Here is a 13,085-nt window from a genome sequence, read left to right as displayed (position 1 = left end):
ACCCCCCAATCCTCAAAATAATACCATCATTAGGATTTATTCAGTACTTTCTCCCAAATCAATATTTAATTTAAATTGCCTAAATTGCCAAAAGACTTACAATGTGGTATCAATTTATATTTAAATATGCTACGTACAGCTTTTTAAAGTATCTTTGGTTCTCTGGAAACTTTAGTCAGAATTTAAGGAAGTTATTGTGGCACCATTTTCTTGAAAAAGGCTACTGATTATTCTCTAATCTTACACTTTCAACCTAAGTCATTAAAGGAATTTTAGTTACTGAAGATTGTATATTCATGAACTCTTCACTTAGCTCATTGGCAGCAAAGGAGTTTTATTTAGGGGATTTGAAAAAGGAAATGGGTATATTTTCAGCTATTCTGGGACACACTGTCTGAATTTAAGCAGTTACAACTGATTCCACTAAATAAACATTTGTTTTCTAAAACAATGATCAACATTCAGCATCTGTTCATTTAATTGAAAATTCAAAGTTACAATATTTTCTTTGCATGATTCTTTTTCCTTTTCCCCCCTAGTGTTTACTAAAGGACAAGTCACCACAGGACAGTACAGGATGCTTGCCAAAAGAGGTGGATATGTCTGGGTTGAAACTCAAGCAACTGTTATATATAACACCAAGAACTCTCAACCACAGTGCATTGTATGTGTGAATTATGTTGTGAGGTAAGTTTGAGAAATAAACGTTTTTGGGGAATAAATAGTGATTTTTTTTGGATACTCTGTTCATTTATAGGAAGATAAGATTATAAATATTAACTAAATTTTAATTCTTTTTTTTTTTTTTTTTTTTTTTGAGACAGAGTCTCGCTTTGTCACCCAGGCTAGAGTGCAGTGGCCGGATCTCAGCTCACTGCAAGCTCTGCCTCCCAGGTTCACGCCATTCTCCTGCCTCAACCTGCCACGTAGCTGGGACTACAGGCGCCTGCCACCTCGCCTGGCTACTTTTTTGTATGTTTTAGTAGAGACGGCGTTTCACCGTGTTAGCCAGGATAGTCTCGATCTCCTGACCTCGTGATCCGCCCGTCTCGGCCTCCCAAAGTGCTGGGATTACAGGCTTGAGCCACCGCGCCCGGCCAAATTTTAATTCTTTTACATCTCTACCAAATTATTATTTTCTGTACTCTGACCTAGGTTTCTAGTCCAGCTATTCTACAGTGATACCACTAAATACTGTCAGTAGTTGTCTATCCCCATACCTTCACTCCTATTTTTAAAAAGACCATGAAAAAAACACCAGATCCATCGACTGGTTTGGTCTACTTATACAGGTATCAGCATATATTATCTCAAGACAGCTCTGTTCTTTTTGTAGGAAGAATACTGACCTACGTTTGTATCATAGCTCTAGCACTCATTAGCTCCCTGACCTTGGGGAAGTCTCTTCATTTTTCTGAATTTCATCTATGTAGATAATCGTTCAGAAGGTTATAATGAAAAGTAAACGAAATTCTATGAGATTAATAAGCTGTATGATGTAATACATGGCTCTTGTATATTCATGAACTTTTCACTTAACTCTTTGGCTTGTGAATATTATGTACATCACAATTTAATCTTTAATTTGATCTATTTTACCAGACTCCTGCCCCATCTAGTCTACCTGTCCACATTATTACCACCTTCTAGTCCACCTTGCCCATTACTGCCAGGCTAAGCTTTCTAGTATGGATATCTCATCATCTTATTTTCCTTAGAATTTTAGTGATCTTTTTATCACTTCCAAGATAAACACTTGCCTAGGTGTATAGCATCCTTGTTTACCATCATACTCATGCATCAGAGATTTAGCCTTCCCTTTAAAATCTAGGGTCACCCCTCTTAGGAAGACTTTGGCCAGTTTTTATTTTTGCCACTTCTGACACCATCCTTTAATGTTTTTATATTAGTGCCACAGAGTTCTTTTGTGACTTTACCATTATGTATGAATCTTCCACTTGGAATGTCTTTCTCTTCCTCACACCCCAGTCTGCCTAGCAAATGCCACTTGATCCCAAGTACCAGCTCGTTAGCTTCTCAGTGAAGCAAGCCTTCTCTATTTTAGCAGTTATCACAGTGTATTTTAATTGTTTACATATCTACTTTCACACTGGGTTATAAATTTCTTAAGGTCAATCTTTGGTTCTTAAGGTTAATCTTTGCATTCTCAGTTCATCTCAGATAGTGAACATTTAATATGTTAATTAAAGGAGTAATTTACATTTAAGCCACTCGGGAAGATAAACTGCTGCTCATCATCCCTCTTCAACCCTGTCCTGTAGGTGGTATCACCTTATGTTCTTACCACCAAAGAAAATATGGCCCCTCTCTTAGGACTATCCTTAGATCATGCCTCATATGTTGATGCCAAAGAGTTCTTTTGTGCCAATTTCATAACGTGTGTCAGCACAACAGTTCTGAAGATTTGTTGGTGTCCTTCATGTACTTGACTACAAATTGCCTTGTCATCATCACTCTTCCCAAAGGATATCTGAAGTTCTTTCTTTCTTTTTTTTTTTTTTGTGAGACGGAGTCTCACTCTGTCGCCCAGGCTGGAGTGCAGTGGCGTGATCTTGGCTCACTCCACCTCCTGAGCTCAAGCAATTCTTGTGCCTTAGCCTCTCAAGTAGCTGGGACTACAGACGTGCACCACCACACCGGGTTAATTTTTTGTATTTTTAGTAGAGACAGGGTTTTGCCATGTTGGCCAGGCTCTTGAACTCCCAGGCTCAAGCGACCCATCTGCCTCAGCCTCCCAAAGTGCTGGGATTACAGGCATGAGCCACTGTGCCCAGCCTAGATATCTGAAATTCCTTTTTTTTTTTTTTTTTTTTTTTTTTTTGAGACGGAGTCTCGCTCTGTCGCCCGGGCTGGAGTGCAGTGGCCGGATCTCAGCTCACTGCAAGCTCCGCCTCCCGGGTTTACGCCATTCTCCTGCCTCAGCCTCCCCAGTAGCTGGGACTACAGGCGCCCGCCACCTCGCCCGGCTAGTTTTTTGTATTTTTTAGTAGAGACGGGGTTTCACCGTGTTAGCCAGGATGGTCTCGATCTCCTGACCTCATGATCCGCCCGTCTCGGCCTCCCAAAGTGCTGGGATTACAGGCTTGAGCCACCACGCCCGGCCGATATCTGAAATTCTTAACTGAAATTAGTCAAATTATCTTGTACTGGGAATTTTTTTTTTTAATTTCAACTTTTATATTTGATTCAGGGGATACATACATAGGTTTGTTACATGGGTATATCATGTGATGCTGAGGTTTGGGGTACAATTGATCCTGTCACCCAGATAGTGAGCATAATACCCAACAGTTGTTCAACCCTTGCCCCTCTCTCCTAGTAGTCCTCAGTGTCTGTTGATGCCATCTTTATGTCCACAAGTAACCCAATGTTTAGCTCCCACTTACAAGTGACAGCATGCAGCATTTGGTTTTCTGTGTCTGGGTTATCTCACTTAGGATAATGGTCTCTGGATGCATCCATGTTGCTGCAAAGAACATGATTTCATTCTTTTTTATGGCTGCATACTGTGCATTGTATTGGGTCTTTATTTTGTAATAGCATTTTAAAACCCTAAATGTGACAAAGTACACGTGAGTGATCATGCATCTCAAGAAATCCTAAAATGTTCCTGTCCATAAAGCAGAATTTTTTAAGACTTTTTCACAGTCCCCCTTCCCCTCACTGTGTCAAGTGCTCATTTGTGAATTACTAATTTCTCTTGTTTTGACAGTGGTATTATTCAGCACGACTTGATTTTCTCCCTTCAACAAACAGAATGTGTCCTTAAACCAGTTGAATCTTCAGATATGAAAATGACTCAGCTATTCACCAAAGTTGAATCAGAAGATACAAGTAGCCTCTTTGACAAACTTAAGAAGGAACCTGATGCTTTAACTTTGCTGGCCCCAGCCGCTGGAGACACAATCATATCTTTAGATTTTGGCAGCAACGGTGAGTAGTTATTTTGTTAATGCCCTAAATTGTGTCTGTTGCTACAAGCCTCATTTCAACTAAACATTACTTTGACGTTTTTTGTTGGTAATCATTTGGACATTACAAGCTAATATATTTTTATAGTTTTCTTAAATGTATTTGCTTAAATATTTTTGCCCTCGTAATTTCTTACCATTCTTGCTTTTTTATATTGTTGGAAATTGTGCTTCAAAGTGTCCTTAAGGTATTTCTTCTTCCCACATAAATTTTTCCTGGCTGCTCTATTTCTGTATCCTGCTGTCAGATTTTCTCCACAGTTTAGCAGAGTTACATGGAAGTAGGCATTGTTGCATTAAAGGATAAAAAGGCAGTCATACTATAACATGAAGCATTGAAGATGAAAACTGCAATTTTAAAGTAGAGAACATTTTAATGTATAAAAAGGTTGGTGTTGCCTTTTGTCTTTTATGCCGTAGAGATTAAGAGGAGGTATCAATAGTGGATTGTAAAGATAACCCAGACTTATGGTTATACTATACTATTATATGTAAACTTTCTGATGAAGGAAAATTTGTTAACATTTTGTTGTTTGATGAATTAGACAAACCTTCCGTGAAAAGGAACACAAATTTTTTGTATGTTAAAATCCCTGTGGCCAGGCGCAGTGGCTCACGCCTGTAATCCCAGCACTCTGGGAGGCCAAGGCGGGTGGATCACTTGAGGTTAGGAGTTCGAGACCAGCCTGGCCACCATGGTGAAACCCCGTCTCTACCAAAAATACAAAAATTAGCTGGGCGTGGTGGTGTGCGCCTGTAATCCCAACTACTTGGGAGGCTGAGGCAGGAGAATTGCTTGAACCTGGGAGGCAGAGGTGGCAGTGAGCCAAGATTGCGCCATTGTACTCCAGCCTGGGCAACAGAGCAAGACTGTCTTGGGTTAAAAAAAAAAATCCTTGTATACTTTAGACTGACTCATATTTTTTCCCCACAGACACAGAAACTGATGACCAGCAACTTGAGGAAGTACCATTGTATAATGATGTAATGCTCCCCTCATCCAACGAAAAATTACAGAATATAAATTTGGCAATGTCTCCATTACCCACCTCTGAAACTCCAAAGCCACTTCGAAGTAGTGCTGACCCTGCACTCAATCAAGAAGTTGCATTAAAATTAGAACCAAATCCAGAGTCACTGGAACTTTCTTTTACCATGCCCCAAATTCAGGATCAGCCACCTAGTCCTTCTGATGGAAGCACTAGACAAAGTTCACCTGAGGTAGGTGTCATGATATAATCAGAAAGAGACAACTTTCAGATTTTAACATTCAAGAATGTATTTATAAGTTTGACTCAAACACTCATTTGAACCACAAATTACATTTGTGTGTGTGTTTGAATTTTAGCACTTTAAAATTATTGCAAGAGCTATTGCCTAACTTAGACCTGAGCATATGTTTTAGGCTCAAAGATAGTCAGGAACATGGGAAGAAACTAGCTTAATATAAACCAAAAGGTGAAATGTACATTATTTCTCTATATCAGTAGGACAAAAACATCCTGAATTTGGACATTTAAAGAGAATAGTACTAAGTGTGCTCAAGGTAGCCACAGCCTATACCTGTTACCCCTTTTAGTTTGTTTTATTGTGTTTTGTTTTGTTTTGAGAGTCTCACTATCACCCAGGCTGGAGTGCAGTGGTGCAATCACAGCTCACTACAGCCTCAACCTTCCAGGCTCAAATGATTCTCCCACCTCAGTCTCCCGAGTAGCTGGGACTACAGGCTTGTACCACCATGCCTGGCTGATTTTTTAACCATTTTTTTTTTTGGTGGAGTCAGGGTTCTCACTATATTGCCCAGGCTGGTTTTAAACTCCTGGGCTCAAGTGATCCTCCTGCCTTGGCCTCCCGAAGTACTAGGATTACAGGCGTGAGCTCCCATGCCTGGCCCATTACCCCTTTGAGTTGGAGAACTGTCTGGTAGCAATAGACTTAACAGGGTTTAAATGGGAAAGGACTTTATAAATTCTTTGCCCAGTTTAGTCCAATTTCCATCACTATTTTGAAATTTTGGGTAAGTATAACATGAAAATAACAAGTGTTACATAAAATACTTAGTAACTGGTCTTTTTTATTCTGGATCTGTCTTGATATTAATTGTCCTATAAACACAATAAAAATAATCTTTAAAGGCTAGGCTGGCCAAGACTGGAGATATCACACAGGGCTCTATTTCTAAATCTAGAATGATTCCATTTTAGGGCTTTGTACATCTAAAAATATACTCAGGAGTAGGACAACTAAGATCCGAACATTATAACTTGATAAATGAGGCATAAATAAGCTTTAATAAGTGGTAAATAATTCTACATTGAATATTTGTTGAATAAAACTGACAAGCTAAGAGTAGGAGATTTGACATCTCATACCCTTGTGGTGAATGAATATATATCCTATGCTCTGGTTGCTTAATTTACCCACCACAAAAAAAAAGTTTGGTTCATCTTGGTTTTTATCTAACAAAAGTAAATCTAACAAAAACATTAGAATGAGGAAAGCAAAATTTCTTGTTTAGAATACACAGCTATAGTTTTTTGTTAAAATTCTTGCCCAGAACTCTTAAAATAGTAATAATGTACATTCGTTCAGGTATATGCAGGTAAAATAACTTGAGTTTCTACTCCCACCCCTGACAATAGCTGTGAGATTTTTACGTAGCTCAGTCACCACAGGAATGTGCCTTCTCAGTTCAAAGATAAATTCCAGTGAATGTAGCATCTAGTTAATTGGTCAATTAGGTACCATTGTGGAATGTGAATTACCAAATAGGTTTTATTCTTAGAATAAGGTGTTTCTTTTCATCTTAATTTTGTAAATGATGTTATATTACATAGTCAGAAATATGTATATTGGCAAAATTAGTTACCAGTATAAGCTTCAAAATGTCACTATTTTCACTTTTTTTTTTTTTTTTTTTTTTTTGAGATGGACTCTCACTCTGTCACCAGGCTGGAGTGCAGTGGCACGATCTTGGCTCACTGCAGCCTCCGCTTCCCAGGTTCAAGTGATTCTCCTGCCTCAGCCTCCTGAGTTGCTGGGATTACAGGCATATGTCACCATGCCCAGCTAATTTTTGTATGTTTAGTAGAGACGAGGTTTCACCATGTTGGCCAGGATGGTCTCAATCTCTTGACCTCGTGATCCACCCGCCTTGGCTTCCCAAAGTGCTGGGATTACAGGCGTGAGCCACCAAGCCCAGCCTAGTTAAATAAAATTTGATAAACACGATGGACTTGGTTGTGTGTTTTCTGGTTTTTCTGAGATCTAGTTTGAAAATTCTGACAACTAGCAAAGTATATGGAGGCTTCTTCAGGAAATAGTAAACGTGTTTCTTTTTACAGCCTAATAGTCCCAGTGAATATTGTTTTTATGTGGATAGTGATATGGTCAATGAATTCAAGTTGGAATTGGTAGAAAAACTTTTTGCTGAAGACACAGAAGCAAAGAACCCATTTTCCACTCAGGTATATTAACTTGTTTTATATTAAATTTCATTAATTTTTAGTCTGAAGTAACTTTGAGTTTCACTTGTTTTTTATTTATAAAGTGTAGCCATTGTAAAAACTCATGTATTTGCTGTTTTAAAGGACACAGATTTAGACTTGGAGATGTTAGCTCCCTATATCCCAATGGATGATGACTTCCAGTTACGTTCCTTCGATCAGTTGTCACCATTAGAAAGCAGTTCTGCAAGCCCTGAAAGCGCAAGTCCTCAAAGCACAGTTACAGTATTCCAGCAGACTCAAATACAAGAACCTACTGCTAATGCCACCACTACCACTGCCACCACTGATGAATTAAAAACAGTGACAAAAGACCGTATGGAAGACATTAAAATATTGATTGCATCTCCATCTTCTACCCACATACATAAAGAAACTACTAGTGCCACATCATCACCATATAGAGATACTCAAAGTCGGACAGCCTCACCAAACAGAGCAGGAAAAGGAGTCATAGAACAGACAGAAAAATCTCATCCAAGAAGCCCTAACGTGTTATCTGTCACTTTGAGTCAAAGGTATTTATGTGTAACATTCAAGTTACAGTTCTTTTATTATCTTTGAGATAAATGTATGTGATAGTACATGATTTCTAAACTTATAGCAAACTTTCTGATATATATGCCCTAAGGCAAATTCTTGAGCACTCAAAAAACTTTCTAAATTAACCTCATATATATATATATATATATATATATTTTTGAGACAGAGTCTTGCTCTGTCACCCAGGCTGGAGTGCAATGGTGCAATCTCAGCTCACAGCAACCTCCGCCTCCTGGGTGCAAGCCATTCTCCTGCCTCAGCCTCCCAAGTAGCTGGGATTACAGGCATGCGCCACCGCGCCCAGCTAATTTGTTTTGTATTTTTCGTAGAGACAGGGTTTCTTCTTGTTGGTCAGGCTGGTCTCGAACTCCCGACCTTAGGTGATCCCCCCGCCTCGACCTCCGAAAGAGCTGGGATTACCGGCCTGAGCCACCACACCCAGCCCTATTTTTTCTAAAATAATTATATATATTTCTAAAATTATCTATCTAAATGTGGGAGGGTCTTTCAACACCTTTAAAATAAAATCCACCTCAGTTAAGTTCTGTAAATATTTAAGAGTTAGCTCAGATGTACTTCTTGCAGTTGTTTAAATCAGACTAGTTAACTACCCTTGCAACTTAGATGCTTCCATTTCTTAGAGCTCTTTTTTAAGCTTATCTGAAGGAAAGCCCTTCCAATTTAAGGGTTATTTCCAATTGCACATTCCAAATTGAGCCTTCCATCTTCAGCATTCAATATAGATATTTACAAGCCCCTCTTTTAAAATTTTATTATAGTTAACTTGTATTAAAGTTGCTTTTATTTTTCATTACATATTTGTAGAACATTAGCTATATATATATTGCAGGCTACATAGGTTTTCTAACTCTATACCAGAAATCTAAGCATGAATTATGACATTACTTCTGTGGAGCTAGTTCAAACAAACATATGGACACGACCCAATTTTTAAGTTATACTTTCTGTGTATAATTTGTAAGGGGATTTCACATATTTTAAGTTTGAGGCTATAGCTAGAAGAAATTTTTATCTAATAAGTGTGTGGAAGAGGGGAATGATTCCTCCTCCACTATGTCTAGACTAAGCCAGCTATCAATAGCAATAGGAAAGAACCACTGTCGTAGCCAGAGCACATAGGTTTTTTTCCCTGCCTAGCATTCCCACCTTGACCTAGAGTGCTGGGAGACGTCTTTTCCCTAAGCTTGGAAAAGATCTTGGGGCTTTAGATGAACTCAGAAGTACTTTCTGTTACTTTATTTACTGTATCACTAACTCACTTTTGACTCTGAGCTCCACGAGGGCAATCATAGTGTCCTGGGTATTTTAGTGATACTAATACTTAGCTCATGATCTAATGTGTAGTACTTCCTCAGTAAATGGTTGTTGGGGCAGGGCGCGGTGGCTCATACCTGTAATCTCAGCACTTTGGGAGGCTGAAGCGGGTGGATCACCTAAGGCCAAGAGTTTCAGACCAGTCTGGCCAACATGGTGAAACCCTGTCTACTAAAAATACAAAAATTTGCTGGGTATGGTGGCAAACGCTTGTAATCCCAGCTACTTGGGCGGCTAAGGCAGCAGAATTGCTTGAACCCTGGAGGCGGAGGCTGCAGTGAGCCAAGATCAGGCCATTGCACTCCAGCCTGGGCAACAAGAGTGAAACTCCGTTTAAAAAAAAAAAAGAAAGGTTGTTGGACTGACAGATGCATGAATACAGTAATAAAAATGACAATCACTTCTAAGTTACAGTTTACAATCAGCTACAGAGGATGGGATATCCAGTTTTCTGAACAACTGTTCTCTTGTACTTGTCAAAGCCAAAGGGTAACACATCAGATCACTTTAGCAAGTTTTTTTTTTTTTTTTCTGAGACAGAGTTTCGCTCTTGTTGTCCAGGCCGGAGTGCAATGGCGTGATCACGGATCTCAGCTCACCGCAACCGCTGCCTCGCCGGTTCAGGCGATTCTCGTGCCTCAGCCTCCCGAGTAGCTGGGATTACAGGCATGCACCACCACGCCCAGCTAATTTTGATATTTTTAGTAGAGACAGGGTTTCTCCATGTTGGTCAGGCTGATCTCAAACTCCCGACCTCAGGTGATCCGCCCGCCTCAGCCTCCCAAAGTATTGGGATTACAGGCGAGCCACTGCACCCAGCTAGCAATTGTTTTTAAACATTAGTTCCAATGTAGTGTACACTGAAAACTTTTATGAAAGAAATTTCAAAAATTAAACCATTAAAAACATAACTACTAAGTACTACTACTACTACTACTACAACGATAGTTACATGATAGACTGAGTGTACATTTCATAAAGACAATATATCTATATAAGAATTTTTAAACTTGCCTGTCTGTATAATAGAAGTTTTATAAAAATTTTTTAAAAACCAAAGAAAACTGCAAAATAAGAGAGCAGTTAGATCACTTACCTATTTGGCATTCTCAACTATCTGGAACAACAAGGAGCCATTATGATTATGCATTTGGTTTATGGGGGGGTCTTGAAAAGTCAAAATAATATAACAAAGCTGATGTACTTTACTCATTAGAACAATTCTTCATGATTTAATATTAATTTTAGATATACATAGTTCATGTTTGATAACCAGATCAATACTGAGTGAAAAATAGCATAGTGGAAAGAGCAGGGGAGGGGAGGGTAGGGATCTGGAGACCTAGAGTGTACTTCCATATCACAACTAGTGAGCAGTAGGACTTTGAGAAAGTTACCCAATAGGCCTCGGGATTCTCATTTATAAAATGGGTATGATATGCCTGCCTTATCTATCTTGGGAACTTAAGTAAGATTAAAATGAACTAATGAACTTGAAATGTTTTATAAACTGAAAATGCTATATGAATGTGAAATTGATCTTATATTTCAATAGTCCCAACAGTATCACCGCATTGTTATGTTAGGTGGAATAAAAGGACAATATTTAACTGTTTTGACTCTACAATAATGTCAATTTAGTTGTGTTCAGCTGTATTTTATAAAAGAGGGATATGCATACTGTAGAAAATTTTCTGTTAAATTAAGCTTTGAAGGCCAGGTGCTCACGCCTGTAATCCCAGCACTTTGGGAGGCCAAGGTGGGCAGATCACTTGCGCTCAGGAGTTTGAGACCACCCTGAACAACATGGTGAAATCCCATCTCTACAAAAATATATATATATAAATCAGCCATAATCCCATCTACTTGAGAGGCTGAGGTGGGAGGATCACTTGACTCCAGAGACAGAGCTTGGTTACAGTAAGCAGAAATCATGTCTCTGCACTCCAGCCTGCCTGACAGAGTGAGACCCTGTTTCACCCCAAAAAAAACAAGCTTTGACTTTTAGGGTGATAAACTTTAGTAATCAGGAGAGTTATGTTATATATATTACATTCCTTAATATTGGAGAACTAAGGAATTATGTATTTTCTTTAAAAGAGCTCACTGGATATTTTTTTTAAAAATAAAAGAGCTATATTTTCATTTACAATTTTTTTCTTTTCAGAACTACAGTTCCTGAGGAAGAACTAAATCCAAAGATACTAGCTTTGCAGAATGCTCAGAGAAAGCGAAAAATGGAACATGATGGTTCACTTTTTCAAGCAGTAGGAATTGTAAGTATGAGAGTAGTAGGTTTTGCTTTTCTAGATAATGTGCTATTTCTGTGTGTGTGTGTGTGTGTGTGTGTTTCCACGTTTCTTCCAAATAGTAAAGTTATATTTTCAGAATTTATACATTGGGTTTTTTTTTACTCTGTATACACTGGTTTTTAAAAATACAAATGTTTAATGAATACATTCTTGGTATAAAAATTCCAAACAATTCCAATGTATTTTGAATTAAAAAGTGAAGTTCTCCCCTTACTCCACCCTGAATATCACCACCAATCTCATTCTCTTCCCTTTAAGTTACTTTGCCTGATTAAAAGAACTGGTATTGGCCGGGCGCAGTGCCTCACACCTGTAATCCCAGCACTTTGGGAGGCCGAGGCGAGGATCACTTGAGGTCAGGAGTTTGAGACCAGCCTGGCCAACTTGGTGAAACCCTGTCTCTACTAAAAATACAACAATCAGCCAGGTGTGGTAGTGCACGACTGTAATCCCAGCCACTCTGGAGGCTGAGGCAAGAGAATAGCTTGAACCCGGGAGGTGGAGGTTGCGGTGAGCCGAGATCAGGCCACTGCACTCCGCCTGGGTGAGAGAGTAAGAGTCCATCTCAAATTAAAAAAAGAACTGCTATGTTTTGGGGTAAGTCAATGGTGGTATAATACATTCTGATATTTTCAAACTAAATTAACTGGAAAGTATTTATAGACAGAATGGTCATAATGGATGGCAAATAACTTTATGGTCATAACGGATAGCAAATAACTTAAGAAAGTATTTAAAATAATTTAGGGTAGTATTTTAGAAACTGCCTATATAATGTTACTAAATTTACACCGATTTCAAGGTTTTTGGTTGTTTAAAAAAAATTGAACAAACTAAACTTGAAATAACTTTACTGTTTATAGGGAACATTATTACAGCAGCCAGACGATCATGCAGCTACTACATCACTTTCTTGGAAACGTGTAAAAGGATGCAAATCTAGTGAACAGAATGGAATGGAGCAAAAGACAATTATTTTAATACCCTCTGGTTAGTTTATTCTTTCTGACCTTGAACATCACAGAGACAAAATACATGAAACATTTTTGTTTAGGAGCTTTAATCTAAGTGAGAAATGACTTTGGTTCCTTAGCAAGATTAAAAAGTAAAGTTGCGGCTGGGCGCGGTGGCTCACGCCTGTAATCCCAGCACTTTGGGAGGTCGAGGCGGGTGGATCATCTGAGGTCAGGAGTTGGAGACCAGCCTGGCTACCATGGTGAAACCCCATATCTACTAAAAATACAAAAATTAGCTGGGTGTGGTGGTGGGTGCCTGTAATCCCACCTATTTGGGAGGCTGAGGCATGAGAATCGCTTGAACCCGGGAGGCAGAGGTTGCAATGAGCCAAGATGGCATCACTGCATTCCAGCCTGCGTGACAAGAGTGAGACGCTGCCT

At 39.0% G+C, this 13,085-nt stretch overlaps 1 protein-coding gene and 1 long non-coding RNA gene across 3 annotated transcripts in view; one reads left to right on the top strand and one right to left on the bottom strand.

The window, feature by feature from the left end:
• LOC139364276 (uncharacterized) overlaps positions 1 to 13,085 on the bottom strand; it is a 41,117-nt gene that overhangs the window by 23,127 nt on the left and 4,905 nt on the right. The window lies entirely within an intron of this gene.
• LOC105473669 (hypoxia inducible factor 1 subunit alpha) overlaps positions 1 to 13,085 on the top strand; it is a 54,373-nt gene that overhangs the window by 39,266 nt on the left and 2,022 nt on the right. For both annotated transcript variants that reach the window (XM_011727586.2, XM_011727585.2), the window contains exons 8-14: positions 540 to 687; positions 3,734 to 3,954; positions 4,927 to 5,213; positions 7,337 to 7,459; positions 7,583 to 8,016; positions 11,544 to 11,652; positions 12,552 to 12,678. In XM_011727586.2, coding sequence (XP_011725888.2) covers positions 540 to 687; positions 3,734 to 3,954; positions 4,927 to 5,213; positions 7,337 to 7,459; positions 7,583 to 8,016; positions 11,544 to 11,652; positions 12,552 to 12,678 — 1,449 coding nt within the window. The remainder of the gene's footprint in view (positions 1 to 539; positions 688 to 3,733; positions 3,955 to 4,926; positions 5,214 to 7,336; positions 7,460 to 7,582; positions 8,017 to 11,543; positions 11,653 to 12,551; positions 12,679 to 13,085) is intronic.

This window comes from Macaca nemestrina, chromosome 7 (genome assembly GCF_043159975.1).
Source record: "Macaca nemestrina isolate mMacNem1 chromosome 7, mMacNem.hap1, whole genome shotgun sequence".
NCBI classification, from domain to species: Eukaryota; Metazoa; Chordata; class Mammalia; order Primates; family Cercopithecidae; genus Macaca; species Macaca nemestrina.
The sequence above is the reverse complement of the archived record's forward strand: the minus strand, read 5'-3'. Positions and strand labels throughout refer to the sequence as shown.